The following is a 26,362-nucleotide window of genomic DNA, read 5'->3' on the forward strand; positions in this document are numbered from 1 at the left end:
GATTGATTGGTTGATTGATTGATTGATTGATTGATTGGGGAGGAGACTTACAGCCCATTTCTACAAGCTTCACATCATTTGTGTGTAGGTTGTTTTGACACTGGAGAAAAGAAGAGAAGCGATGAGATGTGGACAGAGGATGAGGTCCAGCTTCTTTTCTGCACATTTGCTAAGGAAGCATTTCAGTTGAATTTCAGGTCAGCAACTCAAAACAATTTTGGCAGAATAGCCGACAAGCTGCCAGCGCTAAATGTAGGACATGTGCCAAAATGAATTTGTGAAAAGTTCAGGAAACCTTTGATGAAAGATCTTAACAGTGTGCTTGAAATAGATTTCCCAGAACGTTGAGGTGCGTTGGAAAAAGAGACCAAGCAGATTAGAAAGGCAACAAATTCCTGATGATTATGGTTCCTAGAAATGTTGATGGAGCAATGGAGGGGCGGATGATTTCATAGGGAACAACATAAAAAGTAAATTCTGCAATTAAATAATGCTCGCTTGTTTGAGAAATTTTCAGAAACAAGCAACCCCCCTTCGCATGTCAATAGAAGCTAACAGAACCCCTTTGAAATTCAGTTTCTGAGTAACAGCACAGTGGTGCGTCCTGTAATGCATATTTTTCTATATTTACCTCCATATGCTAAACACAACATGGGCAGACTTTTAGCATAGTGGACTGTGTTTTAGTGTATTAGTGTCCTTCTGACCACTAAAGATGTTGCAATGCTGAGCTGCTTTTAAACTCAGACGTTGGTATTGGGAAGGTTCAGGCCACCGAAGGATGTGGTTGCGACTGCTTCACACTGGTTTATTTTGGATGAGTCTGTATTGGGTATTGGATGAGTGAGTATTGTGGATGGGTCTGTGCTTCATTCTCCTTGGGCTTGTGCTCTACCCATCTGTGAGGGAAGAGAATTTTACGCGCGTTTCAGCTTAAAGTCACATGCTCCCAGTTGAACCACACCGATTCAGACAGGATAGGACAGTGTCCCTGTTGCACAAAATTGTTTTTTTCTCCTCTTCCTGTCTGAGTGGCTATTTATTTGTCTTTATTCAAGAGCCAGATATTTCAAATATAATGTTTGCTTTTCCCTGAAATTGGCATCTTTGGAGCCAGTTAGCTCTTTCCATCATTCCAAATTAGTGTGCTTGTATTCATTTAGCCTGCACTTAAATTGTTGTTGCCTGCACTTCAACCTCTTATGCCGTCTGTGCATGCTTCTGAATCAACTCTGGGATGTTTTAGTGCAACAACACGATCAGTTTTCACTGATATTCTTTTCTCTGCTCTGAAATATTGCAGTAACAAGCTGTCAAAACTCACAAATTATTGCATGCTATAATTGATGTGGCACTTCTTTGTTTGGATGCTCTAGGCGACTAGTTTGCATATTAGAGCTTAGAGCTGTTTGGACTTTTTGCTACAGAGAAGCTGTTGGTCAATGTGAATGTGCAGCTCAGTGCTTCATAAATTGGAACAGTAATAGTTAGAGAACCTAATGAGTGATGCTGGCTTGTATTGCTAGTTCCTATACATTGCTATATGCTGCTTTTTTACTAGCAGAGCTGCAAGCTCCAAATTGTTCTATTGTCTTAGTTAAATTAAATTAAAATATTTATTGGTGTGTGTGTGTGTGTGTGTGTGTGTGTGTGTGTGTGTGTGTGTGTGTGTGTGTGTGTGTGTGTATGGGTGGGTGTGGGTGTCGGTGTGGGTGTGGGTGTGGGTGGGGTGTGCTGAAGAAGAAGCTCCAATCCAACCTCAAACACTGCAAATCTTCATTTTAGGAAGTCAGCCAATCAGCCATGAATCGTGTGTTTAAATTAATAATCTCTTCACATGCAAAGCATTCATTTCAATTAATACCTCAGTAAAAGGAGTAGTAAAAAATGTCCACATTTCCATTTTCATTTTCGTGTGTGCTAGCTTTGATTCGGACGGGCCTGTTGGGGCGGTTGTTTCCGTGGCAGCAGTGTCAGCCCACCTGAATGACTGTGGGTGGCACCGTCAGCAGGCTGTCACATGGATTACATTGTTTCTTTGTTTCCCACTAGAAGGCACATTTATAGAGGCAACGCAATAGCTTTTCCAGCACTACACAATAATATCCAGAGGCTGGAGGAGTTGAAGCTGGTCACATCACGAATTTTTAAGTCAGTCACGGCACACATCAACAGAAAATAATATCTTTAACATGTCATTTAAGGGTCATTGCATAAAAGAGGGAGGGAAATAAAGTAAGATAAATTAATTATTTTTTTAAAAATTGGGGAAACAGCAGTTTAAGGGTTTGAATGAATTATTCTGATCTTTTCATGCGAGTGACATGAATGAATGAATGTGACTTTTTTGTGGGATCAACTGAACATGCTGCATCAGCTTCTTTGCAACTTAGCGGTAAGTTCTTTGGTTCTTCAGCACTTTGGTAGTAATCTTCAACGCTGGAAGAGTAGCCGATATAAACTGTGATTGGATAACTCTACACAAGATGTTGGATTTTTTGGGCTTATGCGTATAAGAGGATCATTTTAAACACAATGAAACCAAATTTCATTTGAAGTTTTGGGCCTGGACCAAGCTGCTGCAAGCCCCTGACGACTCAGTGAGGACAGCTTTAGGTGTGTGACTGCCCTAGCAGAAGTGTGTGTGTGTGTGTGTGTGTGTGTGTGTGTGTGTGTGTGTGTGTGTGTGTGTGTGTGTGTGTGTGTGTGTGATAAAGGAATCCCCGGAACTTGCCCAGGCAACCATGTTATAACTGGTGAGGCAGTGGGACGAGGCCGCACCGGTCCACCCACAGCCAACCTGTGCACGTAGTGCTTCAGGATGTGATGGTGTTGTGGACTCGGGCTGACTGAAGCTTGGGTGCGAGCCTGCTTTTTATACCTGCTCTGCAGCAAACACACAAATTTGCCTTTTTGAATATTTAAAGTGTCGTTTTAATTCTGAGAGCAGAGCAGAGCAGAAGCTTTATACATGACAGTGATGTGAAAAATGCTCTTTAGGCTGACAGCTGCAAGCCCTGTCGAACTCATTGAGCTGCTTTGTGTTGTTGTTGTTTATCCCTATCTGCTCCGCTGTGCAGTTTCTCTGATCATATGACAGCTTTCCGAGACAAAGGGAGGAGGATGGGCCTAGATTAGTGCCTGTGTTTCAGCCTCCCGGAACCCACCAGTCACCAATCCATTATTTAAACTCTCTGCAAGCATCAAAAACCTTTTTTTCTCCCCGTCTCACATGTCATGGGATGTTGAGTGTATGCATGAGAGACAATGAGTAGAGGCTTTTAATAATCATTAGGGTATTTTTCCACCTTCTCTCTGCACTGCAGACTAATAGAATGGGATTCAAACAGTGAAGATCAATTGTTTATCTATTGTGCGCTGCAATTATTATCCAGTGTCACCGGGATCCTGCTTTTTGTGCCAAGGAGGGAAGATGGGAGACAGAGGAGTGAGTGTGGAAAAAGAGACACAGTTAATTGCCCACTGCTCTCACCTCTAATGTGCCAGTTCTATTTATGACAGAAGCTACAGTATGCATTATTCTTTTCACCCCCTTAGACTCTCCCAGACACAGGCAGGGATTGTTTTAGTATTTTACTTATTCATCCACATTTTAATCATGAAAATTAAAGAGATTGGTATAAAATAACTTCCTTTCACCAATAGAATATAAATAAAAAGTTGTATGAATATTTCCCTCTTCTGTGTCAGTTGTAAAAGCCTTTCTTTTAGTATTTAGATCTAGTAAATCTATAAATGAGAGAATAAGAGGGTGTATTTACACATTCTACTGTTACATTAGAATTAGCGGATGCCTGACTTCAGCTTCAGGTTAGCTTGAAATGATCTAAATAATTGAAATCTATAGGGTGTCAATAGAATGTCTCATACACTCTATTGTCTACTTTTAACAATTCCTTCCAAGAACACGTTAAACTAATTGAGCCGGAGATCAGTTTTTTTTGTGACTGTTCTGCATGCACACATGCAGCCTACATACATAATTTGTGAGCTGTTGTCGTGAATAGTAGACATAAAACCATTAAAATATAAATGAAATACCAGTTCCATTGTAAAGTTTTTCCCAAAGATGTGTCACTTAATGTAATGCTTATCTTATTGTTGATGAAGGCACTTTTGATACCAAGAAACTGTCTTACTGACCCGTTCAGGAAAGGGTGCTGACCCCTGCCAGAGACCACTGAGATCAACTGGTCCATTTTTGGGATTCTTGTATAGAAGCTCTGCACATTGTCCTGTTCATACAATTAAAAGAAACTTCATCTTGGTTCTGTAATATCAACATTTAAAAAATATCTGCCCCATCCATCCATCCATCCATCCATCCATCCATCCATCCATCCATCCATCCATCCATCCATCCATCCATCCATCCATCCATCCATCCATCCATCCATCCATCCATCCATCCATCCATCCATCCATCCATCCATCCTGTTCTGGAGCGTTTCCCAGCTCTGGGAACATTAAGAAAATGAAGACAACAAGCCTGCAGTAGTGTGGTCGCTGTTTGTTTTAATGAGGCAATGAAAGGTGACTCCAATTTATTACCTCTGAAACTCAAGGTTTTCCTTGGTGGTAATTTCCACTTTCATCAAGAAGAATTAGCAAGGGAAACAAAAGCCAATATTAGTTCAATGGCTCAACACTCGAAATCAATTAACGAGACGTTCTCCGCAGAGATTGATGTACTTTAGCATCTGAACTCAGCTGGAACTCTGACACATGTGTTAATGTGTGTAAAGTCGCAACGGGCACAACAAGGACAGATATATGGCAAGAAACACGTCAGCGCGTCACCAATACTTACATTATTTACCATTTGTAATGTAGAAATAATTGCTGACAAGATCTCACTGAAGGCCAATTAGTGCGCTCTGCCCCGGCTATTTTATAGAATTACTGATGTGTAAAATGGAGATCAGCCCCCAACATTTTGGGCATTCATGCAACTAAACATTTCAAACAGTCCAGTGTAAAGATACATTTGGTAGATCCACTACAGTATAATGAGTAAGACCAAACCAAAAGATCTCAGAAAAACCTTTGTTGGCCTCCTACAGGGTTCTTTTTTTTAGAGCAGTTGTGTTTACTGAACCACTCTTCCAGGTTTGACTGCACTAAAGGAAGGTAATCTAATTAAACTATCTTTATTTCACTTAAGGTAAATAGGTATGGTCTTGAATAAAAGACATAAGGCAAAGACATTTATTTATTTGTTTGTTTGTTTGCTTGTTTTTTTGCTCTCGTTGCCTTCAAATAACATGTTTTTGTCACAAATGGAACAACTTAGATTATGTTTCAATGGTGTGAAATAAAACTAATTGAAAATTAGACATATAGACCAGTTTGTGATATATATATGTGTGACTGAATGTGGGATTGTAGAATGAGAGCTTTAAAAACAAATAAATTAATATGAAACTAGAGAAAGAAATCTAAAGGCGGATTAAGGATAAATCTGCTCTTAAATTACTTATAGCTCTTATTGAAATTTACAAGACTGTCAGTATTAAAAGGTTTTCAATGGAAATCTGACCTTCAATCTCGTACCAGTTCACCACACTGTCCTGAGTTAGTCTTATTGCAAGTGCCGGATAAACAGGGTCATGCTCAGAACAAGAATTAGTCCTTCACTCTCTGTAACAGACCGAATATCAGAACTCATAATCCGTGTTGGGATTAAACCATTGGAAAATAAGTATGTTGGAGGGCTTAATGAGGAGGATCACTGCACTGTGACCAAATGCTTGCTGAGAGTATAGATGGAGGAATAATTGTTCCGTTGCTGGGCTACACTTGTTACACAACTGTGTTGCACAGATGCAGTTTCTATCATGGAGTCAGCCAACGGATGGAGTTAGATGGTGATGTCATCAAATTTCATTCAAATTGCCACTAATTTGTACTCAGATAATTTAGGTATTATATATATTTGTGTGGTTTGGGCACTTTTTTGGTACTTTTGGTAACGCTGTTTGTTGCAGTTGGATATTAAAAGCCACAGGCAGTGCTACTGCAAACCCTAAAGGGTTTTGATATTGTACGGAGAAAGAGCAGACTGAACCCAGCCATGCTCTCTGCCTGTTAAACTAAAGGTTTGAAGCGGTCTGTCTCTGCTGGGCTCTCAGGTGCCGTCCAACTAAGAGATTTGCTCAAAGATCCGCATCTCATTGAAGTTCCCCACAAGTGTTTTGCTAGAATTAATATAAGGTGTGCAGATATTGCCTGACTTGAATATTGTGTCTCCCCACAGGAGGAGGGGCTCCAGACGCTGCTGTGATGATGGAGTCGTGACCTCATCCAACAGTTCATCTTCCATATAATAAAAACGGTGAGTTATTAAGGATACATTTATAAATAGCACTCCACATGGATTCTCTCTTCTCTCCTTTATATTAACCCAGCAATGAGCTGGTGACTTGTCCAGGGTTTATCCTATCTCTTGCCCAAAGGCACCTGGGTTAGGCCAACATAAATAGGCATTGGTTGTTTGGGAACAGGCCCCATTTAATCTCTCATAGCAGCATTTATTTGAAAAAGAATCCTGACCTGGATGTGAGATTAAGGGAGGTCAGTCCTAATTCATTTCAAGGTTAGAAAAATAATGTTGATGAATCAGTCCTGGATGCAGAAACACTCATGTCTGAAAAAGCTAAATTTGAATATCAGCAATCTGAGGTTCATTCTGAAACATGCTGGTCATCATAGCAGGAGGGGGGGGTGTCAAAGACTCTACGCAGATCTGTACATCCTGACCTGAGCTGCTCTCGCTTTTCCCACAACACAGTTGACAGCTGTGACCGTTTCCCTGGAGACTTCTCTTCTCTGCATCACTCTTTTTTATTATTATGTCCTACTAACTCTTTTATGTGTGTATTTTTCTATGTATTTTGATGTGTAGGTGTCTCTTTTTTTTCTTGCCTTAGTGGAGCAGCATTAACAAACCTAATTTATCCCCAGGGATCATTAAAGCATGATTCTGAACCTTTTTGAGGGAGACTGAGCACCTGAAACACAAAAATCTCAATATTGATCTTCATTAAAACATTAAATTTAATTCCACAGAGCCACAGTAGAGCACAGGATCTATTGCACGGCATGAGTTTTATTGCTCACTATGCAATACACTGCAACAAATTATGCGCATAAATCTAAAAAAACACAAAATAAATAGCCCCTGTGTAAATATGGATTACATGGATACCTGCAGATCAGGTACAGAAGGATTATTGTTCCCAGTTTTTGCTGCTTTGAGATACGGTTTATCTGCAGCACAGGAGAGAAGCTTGGCTGTGTCTGAAAAAGGCTTGTTAATAAAGGTGCACGTGTGCAGTTAATTCTTGCTGGTATCTTGTTGTACACTGTCCTTAGAAACTGTGTCTTCTAGCCATGACAAGACATTGAAAGCACCTCGTATTTTGTAGCACGAACATATTAAGAGATATTCTATGTAAACTCACACACTGGTTATTTAAACAGACTCTGATATGGGCACTCCATGGAATTGGATCACAAATACCAAGACAGCTGCTCCACCACCTAAAGTCCATCTGTGCAGGCATTCTGTTATTGTCGGAGGAACCCATTTTTGTATGTAATTCCACAAAAAGCAAAAATGATTCCGTTTTGAAATGACACCTCATGCTTAATTTATCAAGTAACAAGTGGTCAAAATGGTAAGTGACACTTCAGACCACCTAGCATAGATGGACTGAATAAATGATAAGATGAATTTTGCTTGGATCAATTCGCATTAATTCCCAGCGACATTAGCCAGAGACATTCCTGGAGTTATAGATGAAGTGTTACCTTAGAATCTAGGCAATGAATTCTGATTTATAAATGGTGTATTATACATCTATTATATTCTCTGGGCTTTAACAAGACAGTTCATGTGATAGTATGAAGAAGAGCACCAATGTGCTGGTAAAAATCCTCATCAAGATTTAGTTAGAGACTATCTACAAGCCTAGAGCCTTTAGCCCGTAAATCAAATTACTCAAGTTACTTGCATACTTGAGTGGAAGATCAAGCTCCGCTTTTGCAGAGCTGCAGTGCTGGCTGTGGAACTTCTGTGTTGCCCAGAAATGCTTTTCATCATCAGACAACACAGTGGCTAATCGGAACCACATGGGGGAAGCATGTCTAAGTAAAGCCTTCTTTGACTCTAGAGCTGATAAAATAGAAGCTCAAAAAATCCCTCTCCCCAATTCTAAAATCAGACCTCAGTCCTTGAAGTTTTATATAGAATTCCAATGCTAAAAATAGGATCAGCACAACAGTTTCTCTGGTGGTGAGCACCTGTCGGCTGAAGGCATCTGTGTAATGTTCTCATCACATTATACATTCAGTTATTCAACAGTTGCTTCAGAAACGAGCATACGAATGTGACGTGAAAAGGTTTGAAACGTTTAATCGATGCATGTGGGTACAATTTTTCATCTGAATATGTCCTCATGTTATAGGTCACCTCTCGCTGTGGGCGCGGAAGATGCAGAGGGTGGAATTAGTGCTCTGAGCTTGTGACTGAACCTATGGCAGAGAAACAGCTCACTGCAGGTAGGGAAAAAGACACAGACAACACTCTGGCTGCCTGTGTCCGAGAGCAGTATAACAAAGCATGACAAGGCATGGAGAGCCATCTCTGGGAAAGGAGCCTTCTGTTCTTCTGGCAGAGATGCACTGATCTGGCTTTTTATCCAAAGGCAAATACAGATTCCAGAGTAGTACCCATAACTGAAACCTGACGCGTCCGCTAAATGAAGAAAAATGTCGTCATTGTCCTAAAAACTGTTTTCCAAAAGCAGGTTCTGTCATTTTAGATTGATCCCATCAATGTATCTCTCAGAGTTTGGTATTAATGGTGGCTTTAGGATGTGAGCATAGGCGCAGTTCTGATGCTGACTCATCATTTATTCTCTGGCTCTAAGTATCACCAGTACAAGATAGCAGCTTAGATATTTTGACTTCAGCTTTGAGGAGAATTCGCATCCATCCGTATTAGTTCAGTAAAATCATTCAGTTCTTTAAGTGCACCATAATTTCTCATATATTAAAATCAAGCTTTGGTCTGACCTGCTGCAAATGTTTCACACCTCCAACAAATGTTAATGGGTTGAGTAAATGCGTATACTCACCAAACAATCCAGACTTTGACCAATAAATATACTGTAAATATAAACAAATTTTTTGAAGTGAGCTGAAATGAGATGTTGAGTGCAGCTGGTTTGTCTCGGTAATAATGGTAAGAGTAGCGATGACGTACATGATAACCTGCTTCCCTATAGCTGGTACACCCTCTCACATGGAGAGAGCCCACTCAGCCACCCGGTAGGTCACCTAATTGGAGGGTGTCATACACGTCCCCTAGGATTCTGACCTCATCTGCGGCTGTAGGAAAGCTTCTGCAAGAAGTGATGTTTGGTTCCTGCCTGCAGGCAGGATCACGAGCTTCCACGTCGCTGAGCTCGTCTCCAAGAGGCCGGCAAACAAATTCCAGAATTGGCTGTAAAATTGGATGAGTTTTTAATGTGCTAATTTGAACACCACCTTCCGGTCATGCACAAGTTCCTGCTTTAGGGAATGTGACGTTGTGCTAATGCTTGGACAAGTCTGGTCAGATCAGCATCCTCAATTCATCTGCGGTTCTCAGTGAAAGAACGAGGGGGGAAATCGGTAAATGATCAGCTTAATGTTTGCCGTTCGCCCAGTTCAGCATCTTCTGGCCTTTGATTGTTTTAGGAATGAATCTCAAGTTTAATGAGAAGGGATTCAGGTCCCTGTTTTAGATGCATCCAGCTGACTGCTCACTTAGAGGACACTTAAATTATTTCACTTAAGGTTTGAATGAATTTCTTTTTAATGAATTCCATGAAAAATGTACAGACTTGGGGGCGTTTTTGGGAAATTTTTCCTTTCTTTTATAGAGGACTACTTTGACAAGGGATTTTTACTACCAGGCAGTGTTATTTCATCTCTTGCACATATTACGCTGTCACACCTTGCAGATCTTGATGTGAATACTATAATAGATATTTAAATCAATTATGTTATCTTTACAAATGTATATAGTTCACCATATTTTTACTTTAGAAAGTCTTCCACATGGTTCTCACACTCTGGTTTTAACATAAACAGCCCCAATTTTTAGGCCTAAATCTGAGACAGCATGTGGATCACTCAATAAAAACAATCCAAAATCCAGAGCACCCCAGGCAACACAATAGTCTGTGACAAGGAAATAATTATCGTAGTCGTGAAGAAGCACTCAGGCCAGAAAGTGACAGACAGGCAGTCCAACAGAGATAAAATGTGCTGAGACAACAGCACAACAAATCCATTCATTTAATGGATAAAAAAATAACATTCTACTAGCAGGTGGCCCCGTGAATCTGTCCACCCCATACACCCAGATGGCAAGACTGCATGCTGGGTTCTAAAGAACTAATGGTTCACTTGCTTTGTTTGTACATATGGGCTGTTTTTTTTTTGTTGTTGTTGTTGGAGTTAAATACTATCCAAGATTTTAAACATTGTAGCTCTCAGCCTCTTTATTTTAACTTTTGACTTCTCTACTGGAAATGAGAGCAACTGTAACTGCATTGTCTAGTATCGTTATATATCGGTGTCTTTAATTGTCCAATAACATGGAAAACTGAATCCTAAATTTGTCATAACACAGCATTTAAATGATCAGCATAGCACAGCCTTTATTCATGATAAAATCATATATAAAGTCAGTGTGTCAGATGAGTAACTCACCTACTTACTCACTTACCAAGCAACTAACTTAGAGCTGAATGTCTGACTTAATGCAAATTCAAAAACATATTAGCTCAACATCCTACAGTAAAACTGTGGAGTGTGTCTAATAGTCTTAGCTCCAACCCGCCCTGCTGAATCATCCTGCAGACTCCCACATTGTCCTTGGCTCCCACTAATTTGCTTCTTTCAGGGAACATTTCCTCCACTTTGCCTCTTCAGCTGGTGTTCTCACTGTGTTCTGGATTCCTCACACTCGCTCCCTTTAAATAAACCCATCCATAGACTTGTCCCACATGTTAATTAACTCATTTGAAATTGTCAGCATTAGCACTTGCTAACATGTCTTATTTACATTTTCTTTTGAATAAGCTTCAAATGAGTTTTTGAGTGAAAAATTGGTGACCTGCTGTTGTTCAGGATTAACTTTCAGTTGCATGTTATTAGTTTGCTGCTGCAGATGGATAATAGCAGCCTTTCATGAATAAATAGCCCATTCTGCAGGAAAAACATGGGAATTAATCAATGTGACTGCAAATTATCATCATAATCTGTAAAATAATGTTTGTATGCTTTAATGGGCAATTATGAGGAGAAATGATTCCTACTCTGCTGAATGTTTTTAATGATATTCTGAGAGGGGCCTTCAGCAGTTTGAACCAGACCCGTCTGTTGGTATCCAGGCATCAACCTGCAATGGTTTGACCCATGTCTGAACACCCTCTTATGATTGGTCAATTTATAGAAATCCACTTTCAAATATGGATCATCTGAAGGTTCTTCTTGGGCTCTTTTCTTTTCCTTTTTGCTTCTCCATTCTCCAGTGATTCATTGCTAAGTGCAAACTCTATCACCATTGTTCTACAGGTGATCTGCAAATCTATCTGCAATTTACAGCCATTGACCTGAATGCACGACCACTCTGTCTTTGTGTCTAACGAAAGAAATTCAGACGTGTGGGTTTGGCAGGCTCAAACTGAGCGTGTCATATTGGGCTCCTCTGACATATACGTGGAGCATCATGTGTAATTGTTCTGTCCTCTTTGAAGCCCGCTATGAGTGATTTGCTGGGGCGCGACTGTGGAATTTCAAAAGCAGAATGAGTGCATCGTGGAAGCTTTCTTCCTGCTCAGTTTAGAAGGTCGCGTTAAGAGTTTTCTTACCCATGGAGATCCTGACAGGGCAATTCGCGCTTTCATTAACTTGCAGCTTGATCACTGTTCTGCTCTGAACATTGAAGGTAATTTGTTTCTGTTTTCATGATTCCCCCTGGTCCAAAATGCTGTTGCACATAATACCTTCAGGATGTTTTAGAGAAGATTTAAAGATATGAATGTTTGTTCTAAAGGCAACCATTATCAGTATAATACAGCTCTGGATTCTTCTCTTCCTATGAAGTATAAAAAGTGATGTGATCACACCATTACTGTAGCTATATCTAAACTCTGCATCCTTTTACCTGACTTGGTAACATCACTTCTGGATACCAGCGAAAGATAAATGGATTAAATGAATAAATGAGCACCTAATTTGAATTTTTCCATAGCCTGGGTTCAAAATAAATTCATCTGGGACACGAATTTAACTCAAAGAGGCAGTTGGGCCAACTAATGTTAAAAACACACTGCTAAGGGGGGAAAAAAATCCCTTTGCATTTTAAGTGAAAGTATTTAAAATGATGGTGTTTTAGCCAGGCAGCAAGAAAAGGTGTGACTGAAATTCTCATACTGACTTAGTCATACTTAATTGTCATCCTAACGTAGATATCTATGGTTACCCACCTGTTACACAATCCCATCATGATCATTATATAGGATTTTAAACACACTAATTGTTTAATTTGTTGTTTATTGTCAACTCATTTGAACAGATGCATTTGTGTGATAAATTGGCAATTATAAAACAAACCATTAAACAAACATATGATAAAATGTACACACACACACACACCCTGATCATTCCATTCAATCAGACTGCAGCTGTGTTGACTGCAGAGATCTAATGACATATTGTATTCATTTATGGAAGGATCCATGAATGTGTTTCTATTTCCCCTGAAATAAAAGCCAGCTCATCACAGATCGGTTCAGATCATTTTATGATAGCAGAGACTATGATACCAGCAGTGGTAAGAGGTTTCCTAGATATCCTAAACTGTCTAAGATAAACTCAATTTAAGATGTCAGCAGAGCTGGCTGAAGTTAAAACACTTAACACTTAAAATATGGAAACTTTTGTTTATCAAAATGTTGCCTATTTTCATGAACACATGCAACACCTTCATCAACATCTAGACATATGAGATTGTAGTTAAGTGTGCTTATTTCCCCCATTTATGGATTTTTATTAAAATGTTATTGTGTCATTTCATTTAATTGAACAAAAAATAATTATTTTATTCAGCTATAAAATAACAAACTGATGTGTCCTGAGAAAATGGTGGGAAAATAGCGATTAAATGCTTTACGCAGCTGAAACTTGGTAATGCATAAACGGTGAGCACATGCTGTGGTAATTACTGTCTGTGGCTCCAGAATCTACTGAGCTGTGCACACGTACTAGGCGACAGATTTCTGGTCCTGTCAAGCAGCGGCAGTCTGCTTCACATATGTTGGTTTTCTCCAGGTCTCCAGGTGTTTCACTAACCTGCACCCCTTCCTCAATCCCACCCATCCCCCTCCACACACACACTCCCCCCATCCCAGTTGTCACACCGCACAGCCGCTCATGCTGCTTTGCTGCAGGGTCGTACAATGAAAAATCTATGACTCTTTTAGCAATTATCCACAATTAAGTGCAATTTGTGCTTGTATTGATGGAGGCGCCCACCACGGAGATCTTTCAGGTTGTCTCAGCCTTTCAGTTGAGCGTGTGCAGGTGGAAGAGCAGAGGCAGAAGGCCTGGATTTCCATAGCTTTGGAGCAGGGGTCCATAAAGACGATGGTGTTGCTCACACATGCTGAGAAAGATGACAATAGATGTGATCATGCCACCCAGGCGTATACAAAGGCGAGTATGACTAAAATGAGATCAGGCACCACCTTCAGCTTCACACAATGACCTCTTACTTTTTAAAGTCAGGGCTTTTTATGAAATATTAAAATCACATCAGTGTAAAAAGGTTGAAGTGAAGTTAAAAATCTCACCAGCATAATCTCATTGGTTACAATTAGTAACCTATATGTGGCCCTTAATTCAGCAGTAGTCAATGTGTGTTGTCACGGTGACTCCAGAGAGCTGCTGTATCAGCTATCTAATGAATGATGATCTCATCAAGTTTCAATACTTGACAACTTCTGAGCCAGGATGGATTTGACAGACAACACTGAAGATGCCTCACTGGTCTGTAATTAGCTGAGGAGATATCTTAAGGGCCCTTTATGTCTTTGAAATAAACAAATAACCCTTTTTGTTAGAGCAGGAGAGCTTGAGGGCCATTGACCCTCTGACGAGGCTGGCCAAAAGAAAAGCTATTCAAATGCTGATCAAATTAAATCTAACTTTGGTTATGATTCTAAGTTCTGTGTCCCTTCAATTTTCTTTCCCTGTCATGTCACAGTGTTCAAAGAGCTCATGCCATGTTTGTTTCATTAATATTTCAATAACCTACAGTGGGAAATATAAGCATATCAAGATTCTTGCTCATTTTTATTGCTATGAGCCAGAAAGGGGTTGTAATAAAACTGCAGTGACACCTTGCTTTGATTGTAAACTCATATTGCTGGGCTGTGCTGACAGTGGAACAGCTCAGCAGATAATGGAGATAGTTGATGCCAGCAGGCAAATGGGGTAACTGTAGCTGTGTCTTTGGGAGATAATTGCACCAACACAGCTTTCTGTGCTCTCCTGGGCTCATCACATGAATGTTCTATGAGAGTCCAGGAGCAGAGATGTTTGAGCTGTATGCATAATGTATGGGTTTTATGACTCGCAAAACTCAGGAGAAACCAGGTCTGATCTGACAGCGCTGCAGCGCACGAAACATCACGGAGAGAAAACTTGAGGCTTCACTTTCACTGGTGTGCTTAGAAAACTGGAGCACTCTCCTCTGTTTGTTCTGTATAGTAATAATTATTTCTTGTATGTCATTGAGATGGCACCAGTCTTGAATTTCTTTGCGCCTCATTAAACCTTTACCGTTTTGACATTCAGCCTGTGGTTTTATCCATAGTTACTGTTAATGATTAATATGCCAGCCAGGCCTGCTGCTCAAGGACAACAGCTCACTTGGAAATTTAAACTGCATTGCTAATTCAACAGTCAACCTGTTTTACTTTCACCAGTGTCGTGTTGTACAAGGCTGCATTTTCATCCCATTTTCATCTCAACTCCCAGGACACACGCGCCTCACATCCTTGCATCCCCTGCGGGCGTCTGCACTTTTATGTGTACAGTTGGTCGACCCAAAACCTTCTCCCACCTCTTATTCAACATATTTTTGACTACACAGTCAGTTGAATTTGGTCTTAACCTTTTTTTTTAGAGACTCATCATGTTAACCCAGTGGTCCTCAGAGATATAGTAACATATTCACATATGGGGTTACAATAAGTGACACATAACACATAAGCCCCGAAATAAAAGAAACTACCAGAAAATATTCCTCTCATTCCAAAAACTAGCACCGGCAGCAGTAGTCTCTAAGACTAACGTTATTGCTATCTGCACCGTACCACTACTACCACCATCATTCTTATTTCAGGGTCTGTGCAGTTCATGTATTTGCTGTTGTGTTGTTGAATGAGTGGTTGCTGGGGTGTTTGGGCCTATACTCGGTTAATCTGGCATTTGGTGAGACTCTTCTGTTCAGGCTTGTTATCTCTCATCTCTGGCAGCATCGTCCCCAGTGAGACATGACCACGAAGGTCAGTGATTCAAAGTATTATTATCTATAGGGCAGAGCAGCATCTTAAAATGCTCCATATATGAGCACAGACTCTTCCTTCGTCTTTCAACACAACACCACACTGCCTGTCTTCATAATTACTTGTCCTATCTGCATGGAAATAAATTCATACATTTACATTTGTGTATTTTAAATGCATTCATATTTAAATATGTTCTGTAATGTTTTTGCACCACCTTTCCATGCTAGATATGCTGCTATGATAGCAGTATCATAAATATGGGACACAATACCCGCAGCAGAAACTGTGTGTTATAACGGTGGCTTTTTGTCACCAGGACAAGACATATTCTGTTTGAGAGGAGGCTGAAGACAGCAAGAAATTGCAGATGTAATATAAAGTGTCAAGTCGCTCGTCTGATAAATCCTCCTATCATTTTTTTTGTAAATGGGATCAGTTTATTGCTGCTCTAGCACCGGCCCAGAACTGCTGTCACACCACAGAGGAATCCAAGAGCCTATTCACAGCAAGCAAGAAGGTTAATTAGCCAGACAATAGAGAAGCTGATTCAAGATCGTCACTTCCACATCTACTGGAATCATTATCCTTCTGAACAAGGCAGCAGAGCAGGTCCAAAGCCCGCTATGCAACTTCTTTCTTTCTTTCTTTCTTTCTTTCTTTCTTTCTTTCTTTCTTTCTTTCTTTCTTTCTTTCTTTCTTTCTTTCTTTCTTTTGCTGAATAAGCTAATCTTAGCCCTCATGGCTCTTATGAAAATACCTCTCTGTCACTTTTGATAAATGAGATCAGTGTAACAAGGAGAAAAACAGTGCACACACCCGTGCAGGAGAACTCCAAATGGGCAGTGTAGCAGAAAGCGACACTGCAAAGTAAAATGCTTATGTCTGGGTAAACATCAGCGCTCATGCATGTGTACGTGTCGCGTTTTTAGATAAGGGAATTGCGTAGATGCCAGACATAATCAGTTCATGCATCACACTTTTGCCGGCACAATATGGAAATTGTCTGGGATTTTTATTTGTCGGCTTTAGTCAGCATGGCTCCTGTAGCCTAAAGATGAAATGATAAGCTTCCATTTCAGATTTTTCAACATTGTCAAACGGCAAGTGCAGACCTCCGCCAAGCAGGTCATTTCCCCACATATTGTGACTTTCACCTGTAGAATAGTAGAACAGGTAGTGGGAATGTATGTGTTTAAAACAGGTGCAATGAAAACACAAAACACCTTAAAACAAACATGAATACAGGATTTTCCTAAAACACACAAAAAAAATCTAAACTTGTGTTTGAATATAAATGGTAATTTTATTTAAATTAAAGTTATATTCCCAAACTGTCCTCTGGGCGACACCTCTGTTGTGGGAGCTAAAACTGTTAAACCTCCAGGAGATTTAATATTGACTGAGAGCCCATATTCCCAGGTCTGGCTCTGTTTATGGCTAATGGCTCGGCCTGCAGATAAGTCTGCTGTCAAACTGCTCTGCAGCTGGTTGCTATCAGTCTAGCGCTGGAAGAGCAAAGCCATGTTCGCTGAGGGCCCCAAGGGTCAGCACAGTCTCCTCTGTCATAAACTGTGATGAGTCCTCCCATCAAGACCTTCACTGATTTGAGCTATCTGGATTCTGATCAATGTACGACACGTCCTGCAGTCGCACGGCTGTCATGCTCGACATGTCGTTTTATTTTGTTAACTCAATGACCTCCTCGCCAGCCTTCCTGCACAGGATGCATGACCAGATGATTTACTCAACAGCTCGTCTCATTGGGTCGTGCTACATTTTCCAGTGAGTCTTCTAAGAAACCACATGAATCACAAGTGTAATCCAAGCTGCGTCGCCTAGTTCTGCACACAGTGATGCAACAATAGCGATGCAACAATAGGCAATGAATGGATGTGTAACACAGCATATTGCAGTGTATTACGGAAAGAACGTTGTAATTAAAAAAAATTTAAACAATAGATAGACTGCAATATTCAGCATTATTGGAAATTGTTACAATGCAAATCACATGACTCCAAATAGAGTTCATTAGTGTGATATATATTCCTCCACAAAGTGGAGGCTGTAAAAGTGAAATAAAATTCATTTTTTCCCCAGTTTTTCTTTGCCACTCTTGCCTCCAGCACTTGCTTTAGGGGGTCCCGGCTCTCTTCCGTAAGATTTGTTTGAAATAATATTCGATTTGACTATGGCAAGTTTGTGGAAGCATTTTGATGTGAGCGAGAGTGTAGCCATCTGTGAGCGTTGCTGCAGTTATTTACATCTCCCACATCCTGTCTATAGGTCGATGCAGGCTGTGCATCTCTCAGTCGGGACAGTAAATTGTGCTTCTTCTATTGGTGCTTAACAATGAGTCTGTTCTTTTAAATTGACATACACCTTTATTTGTTTTTTTATTTCTTACGCAGGCCCTTTTGCATGACGCGACCATGGACCACCTCATCTGCTGCCTGCTGGTCCTGGGATCTACACTGATGACCACCTATGCATGTCCCAAGTACTGTATCTGCCAGAATTTGTCTGAGTCTCTGGGGACATTGTGTCCCTCCAAAGGCCTTTTATTTGTGCCTCCAGACATCGAGCGCAGCACAGTAGAGCTCCGACTAGGTGGAAACTATATCCTCCGTATCACACAGCAAGACTTTGCCAATATGACCGACCTAGTGGATCTGACCCTCTCCAGGAACACAATCAGTTATATTCAGCCCTTCTCCTTTGGTGACTTGGAAACGCTGCGCTCGCTTCATTTGGATAACAACCGCTTGATGGAGCTCGGTCCTGATGACCTGCGAGGTTTGATCAACCTACAGCACTTCATAGTTAACAACAATCAACTGGGGCGCATTCATGAGAAGGCCTTTGAGGACATGGCGCCTGCGCTCGAGGATCTAGATCTCTCGTACAACAACCTAATCTCTGTCCCTTGGGATTCTGTCCGTCAGATGATTAACCTCCACCAACTCAGTCTCGACCACAATCTGTTGGACTTTATTCCGGAGGGAACTTTCACTGATTTGGAGAGGCTGACTAGAATAGACCTGACTTCGAATCGCTTGCAAAAGTTACCCCCAGACCCCATCTTTGCCCGCGCCCAGGATTCCCTAATTCTGACCACACCGTACACCCCACAGCTGTCTCTCAGTATTGGCGGAAACCCAATTCATTGCAACTGCGAGATGCTCTGGCTGCGACGGCTCGAAAGAGATGATGACTTGGAGACTTGTGCCTCACCCCCTGCTCTGAAAGGTCGTTATTTTTGGCAGTTGAAGGAGGAGGAGTTTGTGTGTCAGCCACCTCTCATTACCCAGCACACTCATAGAATACTCATCTTAGAAGGCCAGACAGCTAGCTTGCGATGTGAAGGAACCGGTGACCCTTTGCCCACCATTCACTGGATCTCGCCTGATGACCAGCTGCTGAGCAACTCCTCCCGGACCCAAGTGTACACCAACGGCACCCTTAGCATCACTATCACCACTTCCAAGGACTACGGCAGTTTCACTTGCATCGCTGCTAACGTAGCTGGGGAGTCCACGGCCACTGTGGAGGTTTCCATTGTTCAACTTCCTCATCTCAGTAATGACATTGGGCAGCCAGTTCTGCCAAAGTCGCGTCTCTCGGATATTACCGCGACCACTAAGATAAGCAAAGAACCTCCTAAGACCCAACTAGACAGGACCGTGTCTGTTTCTGAGGTAACAGCCATCTCAGCTCTCGTCAAGTGGACGGTGAGCAAATCGTCTCCCAAGGTGAAGATGTACCAGCTCCAGTACAACTGCTCTGATGATGAGTTTCTGATTTACAGGTAAAATCCCCCAAAAATGATGCAGTATCTCTGACAGACTAGCAAAGACCCTGTTGTTCGATAATCTAGTGACAATTGTGAGGTACGTTTAAATATTAAGGCTTTTCTGCAGGAGAGAAAAGGAAACCTACCTTAACACCTACAGTAAGCATAATTATCTCTACATAGGCTGGAATTTCAGTGATTCAAATCTGAAACTGAAAGAGAAAAGATATCTAAAGGAGGCTAAGGTGTAAGAGCTGGCAAGCTACTTCTGATCCTCAGTTCAAGAATGAAATACATGTAATTCAGATAATCAAATGTATCACTCCTCACATTGTCTATCTGCCAAAAAAGTCCTTCCAGATGTGCAGGGATGACCTCTGTAGTGCACTAAAAACCATCAAATGAAGAAGAATCTGATTTGTCCTTGGAAGAAGGTGTCCATGTTAATAGAGAATAAGTCAATGATGCGTCCTCATATGGAGCCCCAGGCCACTCGACCTTTGGATCTTAATGGATAATGTGTGAAATCAGGAAGACTAGAGGAAAATAATACAGTAGTAATATGGAAATTTATGTGACATGACTGTATATATTTTTTTTCAGGTTAGCGGAAGCAGAGAAAGAGGGAGCTGTGCGGTGTAGAAACATGCAGGAATCTGAGCCTAGCAGCATAACCGATGGCATTTCTGTGTTCACCTTCATTATAAGCTTTATCAAAAAGGAAGGTTTAAAGTCTAGTTTTAAGCCCTGATATTGCGTCTGCCTCCCAGATCCAGACTGGGAGCTGGTTCTGAAGAACAGGGGCCTTCTAGCTCAAGGCTCTGCCCCCTGTGTTCTGAGAGCACAGCACCCAGGCCAGATTATAAGGAGTTCATTTAAATAAGAGCGTACAACACAATGAGCAGCTTTATATATGAGGAGGAGGAGGAGGAGGATTTTAACATCTACTCTAAATTTTACAGAGAGCTAATGTAGAGGAGCCACTGCTGGATTAATGTCATCTCTTCTCCTGGTTCTAGTTAGAACCAGAGCAGCAGCACTCTGGACCAGTCTGTAATGAATTATTCGGGCAGTCAGCATAATTCCATGAATTACAGGTGTATTACAGTGAATTACAATAATCCAGCCTGCAAGAAATACATGCATGAACTAATCTTTCTTCATTTTGGGGCAGGAAGCGCCTGACTTATGTAATATTTTGAAGGTGATAAACGGCAGACCTTGAAATGTGCTTAATGTCGGTGTCCAGAGGCCTGTCCTGATGGGATAAAACACCGAGGTTCCTTACAGTGATGTTGGAGGCTCAGTTAATGCCACCCAGCAAGGCTACAAGAGTAGAAAATATGCTTCTAAAGTGTTTTGAGCTTCTTGTGAGTTCAACTGTTCCACATTTCTAGCCTAAGTGGCCAGGCTCTCAATCATTGAGCCAAGCCTGGAGTTCCAGGAGCTGATCAGTTTGGTCCGACTGCATTGATAAATAAAATTGGTTGTCATCAGCATCATCACACCAAAAGTTGCTTCCTAACAACACTATCAAGGACCATATAAAAATATGTAAAATAAACAGAATTGCACTGACCACTGAACTTTTTGGAATTCCATGATAAACTTTATTATTAGTGATAATAATTATTATTAGTGATCCTATAGGTAAGATCTAAGTCAGTTGAAGGTAGACCCTTTAATGCCAAGTCATTTTTCCTTTCTTAGTAACAATGTGATGGTCAACTGTGTCAAAATTGGAACTGAGGTCTAATGGAATGAGAAGTAACACCAGTCCATTATCTGATGCTGTGAGAAGGTCATTACTGACATTCACCAGTGCTGTTTCTGTAGCATGATGAGCTCTAGATCCTGACTGAAAATCCTCAAAAAGTCTGTTGCTTTGGGGAGAGTCCCATAATTGGCTGGCAACTGATTTCTGTAGGATCTTAGATGAAATGGAAGGTTGGAGAGTGGCCTATTTAGCTATCGCTTCTGCCAGTGTAGCTGGTTTGATTGGTGGTTTAATGACACCTACTGTCCAATGTGAGAATAAGTGAATTAAACATATTACTACTGATACGCTACATAAAAATTCTGAATTAGCAGCACTTATGCCTTTTAGATTCACCTGTTCAACAAGCCATCAACTGCTCATGTGGCCAGAATCATCTCTTTGAAAATAGTAGCTATAGGGATCAATTAGAGCCAATTTGCTATTTGTTTAGTAGCAAGACATGAGTATCAAAGGTCACAGTGGATGAGCTGGGGGTATCCTGCCTTCATCCATATGGAGCTGGGATAGACTGCAGCATCCCTGTGACTCCATAAGAGATAAAGGGGTCAAGAAAAAAAAGTCTTAAAATGGTGGGTTTGCCAGGAGCTGCCTGAAGCTGTCATACATAGTGGTTGTAGTCTTGTTCATAATTTATAGTAATGTATGCATACATACATATGTGTTGGGTTTCTTTTCTAGTCCAGGTTTGCAGTCAACGATGCAGTTAATCCGGGTGTTTTCCTGCTGTCTGTGCAATGAGAGAAGGACTCTGACAGAGCTGTCAGACACGAATAAGCTGCAGATGTCAGCAGGCTGAGAACTTGCCAGCTAAATTTTTGTTTTAATGCCGTATAGGAAATTTCATGTTTACATAACCAGTGTGCCAAAGGGATGACTTCTAATTGCTCCTTGTTTGGTTTCCCTTCATGCAGATGTATGATTAATTATATTTTTTAGTGGTAGTTTATTGAATACCTTTTGTTTGGGACGAACCAGCTGCTAGTTTTCCAAGAAATGAGATTGGACTCTAATCAGTGTCACTGGGGTCATCACGGTGACAGTTATTGACAAAGTGCTGGCAGAGGCTTCCATCTCCTTCCACTAATAACGCTCCCAAGCAGCTCGTTGGCGTCTGTTTGCAGTGAAGGTGTGGAACTGCGTGCTTCATTTCCATGACCTGTGTATTCTCTTCATTGAACCAGCAATCGTACAACAGCATTCAGGCTGTATAACCACAACAAACATCCAGTAACAAGGCCAAATGTGCACAGCCTTACATCTAACGTATCCACATGCTGCCTTGCTGCCTGAAAACTAATGCAGCGCACGCATGCTTGCATATATTATAATAAATTAGTGAAAGAGTCTATTCTTGCACCTTAAATTAAATATGTGTTACTTTGCAATTATAGCATTGTGACTCAGATGTAAACATCCCATTTTTGAAATGAATCTTAACATCATAAACTGGCAAACGGTTATTCTTGCACCAGTAAAACATTCATATTGCGAATGAAATTATTGGCTTCTTTTCTCTGCTCTGCTGCCAATGAGAGACGAGAGTTTGCTATGATTGAGCATATTTTTCTTTTAGATTTCTTTCTGTTTGCTTGAGGTGCAATGCTGCCTCTTGCACTAATATATAAACATTGGTATTTGCAGAAGAAGGCCTTGGCATCACAGTGTTTCTGATTGTTTTCATTCAGGATGATTCCTGCATCCAGCAAAGCTTTCCTGCTCACCAATCTGGTATCAGGGGTCCGCTACGATCTGTGCGTATTGGCTGCCTGGGACGACACTGCGACCACTCTCACAGCCACTAATGTTGTAGGCTGCACCCATTTCTTCACCCAGGAAGACTACCCTGTCTGCCAGTCCCTGCCAAGCCGGCTTCTTGGAGGCACAATGATTCTGGTGGTGGGGGGCATCATAGTGGCGACCCTGCTTATCTTCATTGTTATCCTTATGGTGCGCTACAAAAGTGCAGATCCTGAATCTGTGGTGGGGAAGCTGGCCAGCGTCACTCACACGCATTCACAGACCAACGGGGGTCGTCTTGGACAGAATGGACTGTTTGTGCTCCACACGCAGTCTCAGCCCGAGACAAAGGTCAAGGCCAAAGACAGCCAGCGTGCGGAGGTGGTCAAGTTCAAGACCGGCTCCCTCCAGAGCAGTGTGACAGCATCTTCCTCTTCCTCGGGATCCATGGAAGGGGAGTCATACAGTCCCAATTCCACGCTTGCCAGTATCTGGAGGTCAGCGCACTCTAAACACCGGCCCAACCTTGACCACCTCCTAGGTGCACTTGCTTCACTTGAGCTGCAGGGGACACAAGGTCACGACCCTGGAGCGTCCAGTAGCAGCGCAGCAATAGCGGCGACAGCCAGGACAGACAGAGAGCCGCTGCTGGGCCGGACACTGGACAACAGTCTTAGCCGGCTCCTCATGCTGTCTACGGACTCCAAACCCAAAAGGAGCCAGTCCTTTGACATGGGAGATGTGACAAGTGCTGGAGCCACCCAGCTCTGCAGCAAGCCACGCAGGCTGAGCAGCATTTGGACTAAGAGGAGCCTGTCAGTCAACGGCATGCTGCTGCAGTGTGAGGAAGAGGAGGGCGACACAGGGGGCAGCAAGGGGACATTAGACAGTGCTGACTGGGTGATGGAGAGTACTGTCTAGACAACATTGCCCACATCAATGGCTAACAGCCATGCCAAAACAGACCAAAAGCCTTTACCTTCATGAGAACACACATTTTCCTTTTTCCACACTAGCCAGTGAGAAAGGACAAAGACTCCACAGTCAAATAGTAACAATGCATATTGTTGAAACTCTAGCCTTCAAATTGTGCACACAGGGTTCATCAGGTGTTGGAAAGTATTTCAATACTAGCCATTTTCATGACTTATCATTATACTGTATGTATGTACCTATGTACATTTAAATCATGTAAAGTAAATGTTGTATATTTTTTTTTATGTTACTAGTCAAATGATACTGGTGCAGCCAGTACACCCTCTTAAATAGATATGATTCATTCATCCTGGTTTAATTTACCCACTGAACTACACTAAAGTCAGGTGGCACAACTGCTGAATCTAATAATACAGAGGAAATTTACATCATTTTGTGTTTTTACATTGATATAACTAGAAGGTGGATCTGAAATTATCGCCAAGCGGTGGAACATATTTAAACATGGGATTTACCATCGAGGAATTACAACCATCCTGTTCCCAGTGCCTCCAGTTTAAGGACTTCAAATGATTTTGTGATTTTTTTGCATATACAACTTTTTTTTTATGGATTAAAGTCATTTGGTTTAAAAGTTCATTTGAAACACAAAATGAGTGTGTGAGGTTGTATTTGCACCTTTATTTCAAATTTGGGCTTTAAATAGTCTCTGCGATGTGTTGCATGCAGATACCCTAGTTAATTTGGGAGCACCATAGCATCAGAGACATTGTGAATACAGCATTTATGTTAGTCCAGTAGTGTGAACAAACGTACAGGCGGTGTTCCCATAAATACTTCACATCTTGCTGACTCATGCAGACCAAGGCAGAATGAGGGGAGCTGATCTAAGAGAGCGGGATTGAAATGAGCTGTGACACACCCTCTAATTGTGTTTTCCTCCTACCTTCCCACGGCACTGGAGCTCAGGCTGCAGTGTTTGCCCCAGATCCCGTACAGGCACAGTGGACTGGGGTTGTCTCTGTGAGACACACAGTCCAGTCAACCTAATGTGCACGTCTTTGGACAGGTTTTTTGGAGGATGTAAAATAAGGAGGAGAAAAGGGTGACCTGAAATAAAAACAGAATTAAAAACACTAAGCTTGGAGGTCCTCGGACTGAAATGGCTGGAATTCCTAAATGTAACTTTTTCAGAAATGATTTGTTACAAGTGAAATCAGATTTTTGTTCAAATTTAAGGTTTTGTCCTTTGAAATAGTGTATTCAGATAAAAATGATAATTTTGGGGTAATGTTCCATGGTGGTATAATCCAGCTTTTACTGGATGGTGCAATCGATAGTGTATATAATGTATATATGTATGTGATGACCGCTTTGTATAATTAAAATTTCAGATGTGCAAAATCACTTGAGAATTTGTATGTAATATTGTTTACATTCTGGAGCAGAGTATGGATGAAAAATGGTTCTGTATGCTCATCATATCAAACAAAATGTACGCATCATTTAAATGTATTATTTTCTTTACTATGGCTGCACTGTATGTAATATTAACTGTGTGATTTTCAGATGCCAAGTTATGACAAATGTATTGCATAACCATGTTAGTTAATATAGTGTATAATTATATTTTATAATCTAGTGTTTATATATATATATATATATATATATATATATACACACACACACACACACACACACACACACACACACTGATTTGCAGCTGCTTCACAATGCATTTATATATATTTTTATAATGGCATTTACAGTTTTCCCCCCCCTCAGTAACATGTTCATAAAAGACACTGTCCAAAATTAAGCTGTTAACACCTCAAATAACGTTTGAAGGAGAAAAAAAACACCTTCCATGTCGGAATTTCAGTAAAACTCTGTTCGTGATGTTAAACTCATGTTAATGTTGCTGTGATGCGTTAAAAAAAAAAAAAAAACTGTGTGTAATAAATGTCCATCTCCAGTGTTCTTGAAAGACAACCTAAATTGGTCTAAATTATAGGGAATCATAAGACCACTAACAGGACAAACTGAGTTTACAAGTGCATCCCATTACCACATGGCAGGACACATCTTAGCATGCGCAGGGAATATTATTGGTTATATAAGCAAGCTGCAGTTCATTTGGTCATTCTTAGATTCTAGCAATGCGGATGTGACAACAAAGAATTTGGGTTTTTTTTTGGTTTTTTTTTTAAATGACACTGATATTCAATAGTTAGCATTATATCAATTTGCAAAGACAATAATTTGCCCTTTTCTCTTAAAAGCATCATTAAAAACATTTAAAAGAATTACATGATTTCTCAGCCCAAATGGTGTGTTTGTGGTATAATTTTATCATGTTGGGATCCTGCATGTTTCTTTTGATCATCTGAGGGATTTGAGTTGTATTATATCTACAAACTAATAATTAGTCTGTGTAAGAAGATTTAATTGTTGAAAAAAGCTAAC

General features: G+C 40.9%; 1 protein-coding gene across 2 annotated transcripts in view; it reads left to right on the forward strand.

Annotated features, from left to right (window-relative positions):
* lrfn2b (leucine rich repeat and fibronectin type III domain containing 2b) overlaps positions 1-25,303 on the forward strand; it is a 38,315-nt gene extending 13,012 nt beyond the window's left edge. Inside the window, exons 2-5 of one of the 2 annotated variants that reach the window (XM_029849984.1) lie at positions 6,278-6,355; positions 8,490-8,583; positions 18,062-19,458; positions 22,909-25,303. In XM_029849984.1, the coding sequence (XP_029705844.1) occupies positions 18,083-19,458; positions 22,909-23,881 (2,349 nt within the window). In that variant the 5' untranslated portion in view covers positions 6,278-6,355; positions 8,490-8,583; positions 18,062-18,082 and the 3' untranslated portion in view covers positions 23,882-25,303. The remainder of the gene's footprint in view (positions 1-6,277; positions 6,356-8,489; positions 8,584-18,061; positions 19,459-22,908) is intronic. The other variant, XM_003977319.3, reaches the window with a different exon arrangement.
* The last annotated feature ends 1,059 nt before the right edge of the window (positions 25,304-26,362 follow it).

Source organism: Takifugu rubripes, chromosome 16 (genome assembly GCF_901000725.2).
Source record: "Takifugu rubripes chromosome 16, fTakRub1.2, whole genome shotgun sequence".
Taxonomy (NCBI): Eukaryota; Metazoa; Chordata; class Actinopteri; order Tetraodontiformes; family Tetraodontidae; genus Takifugu; species Takifugu rubripes.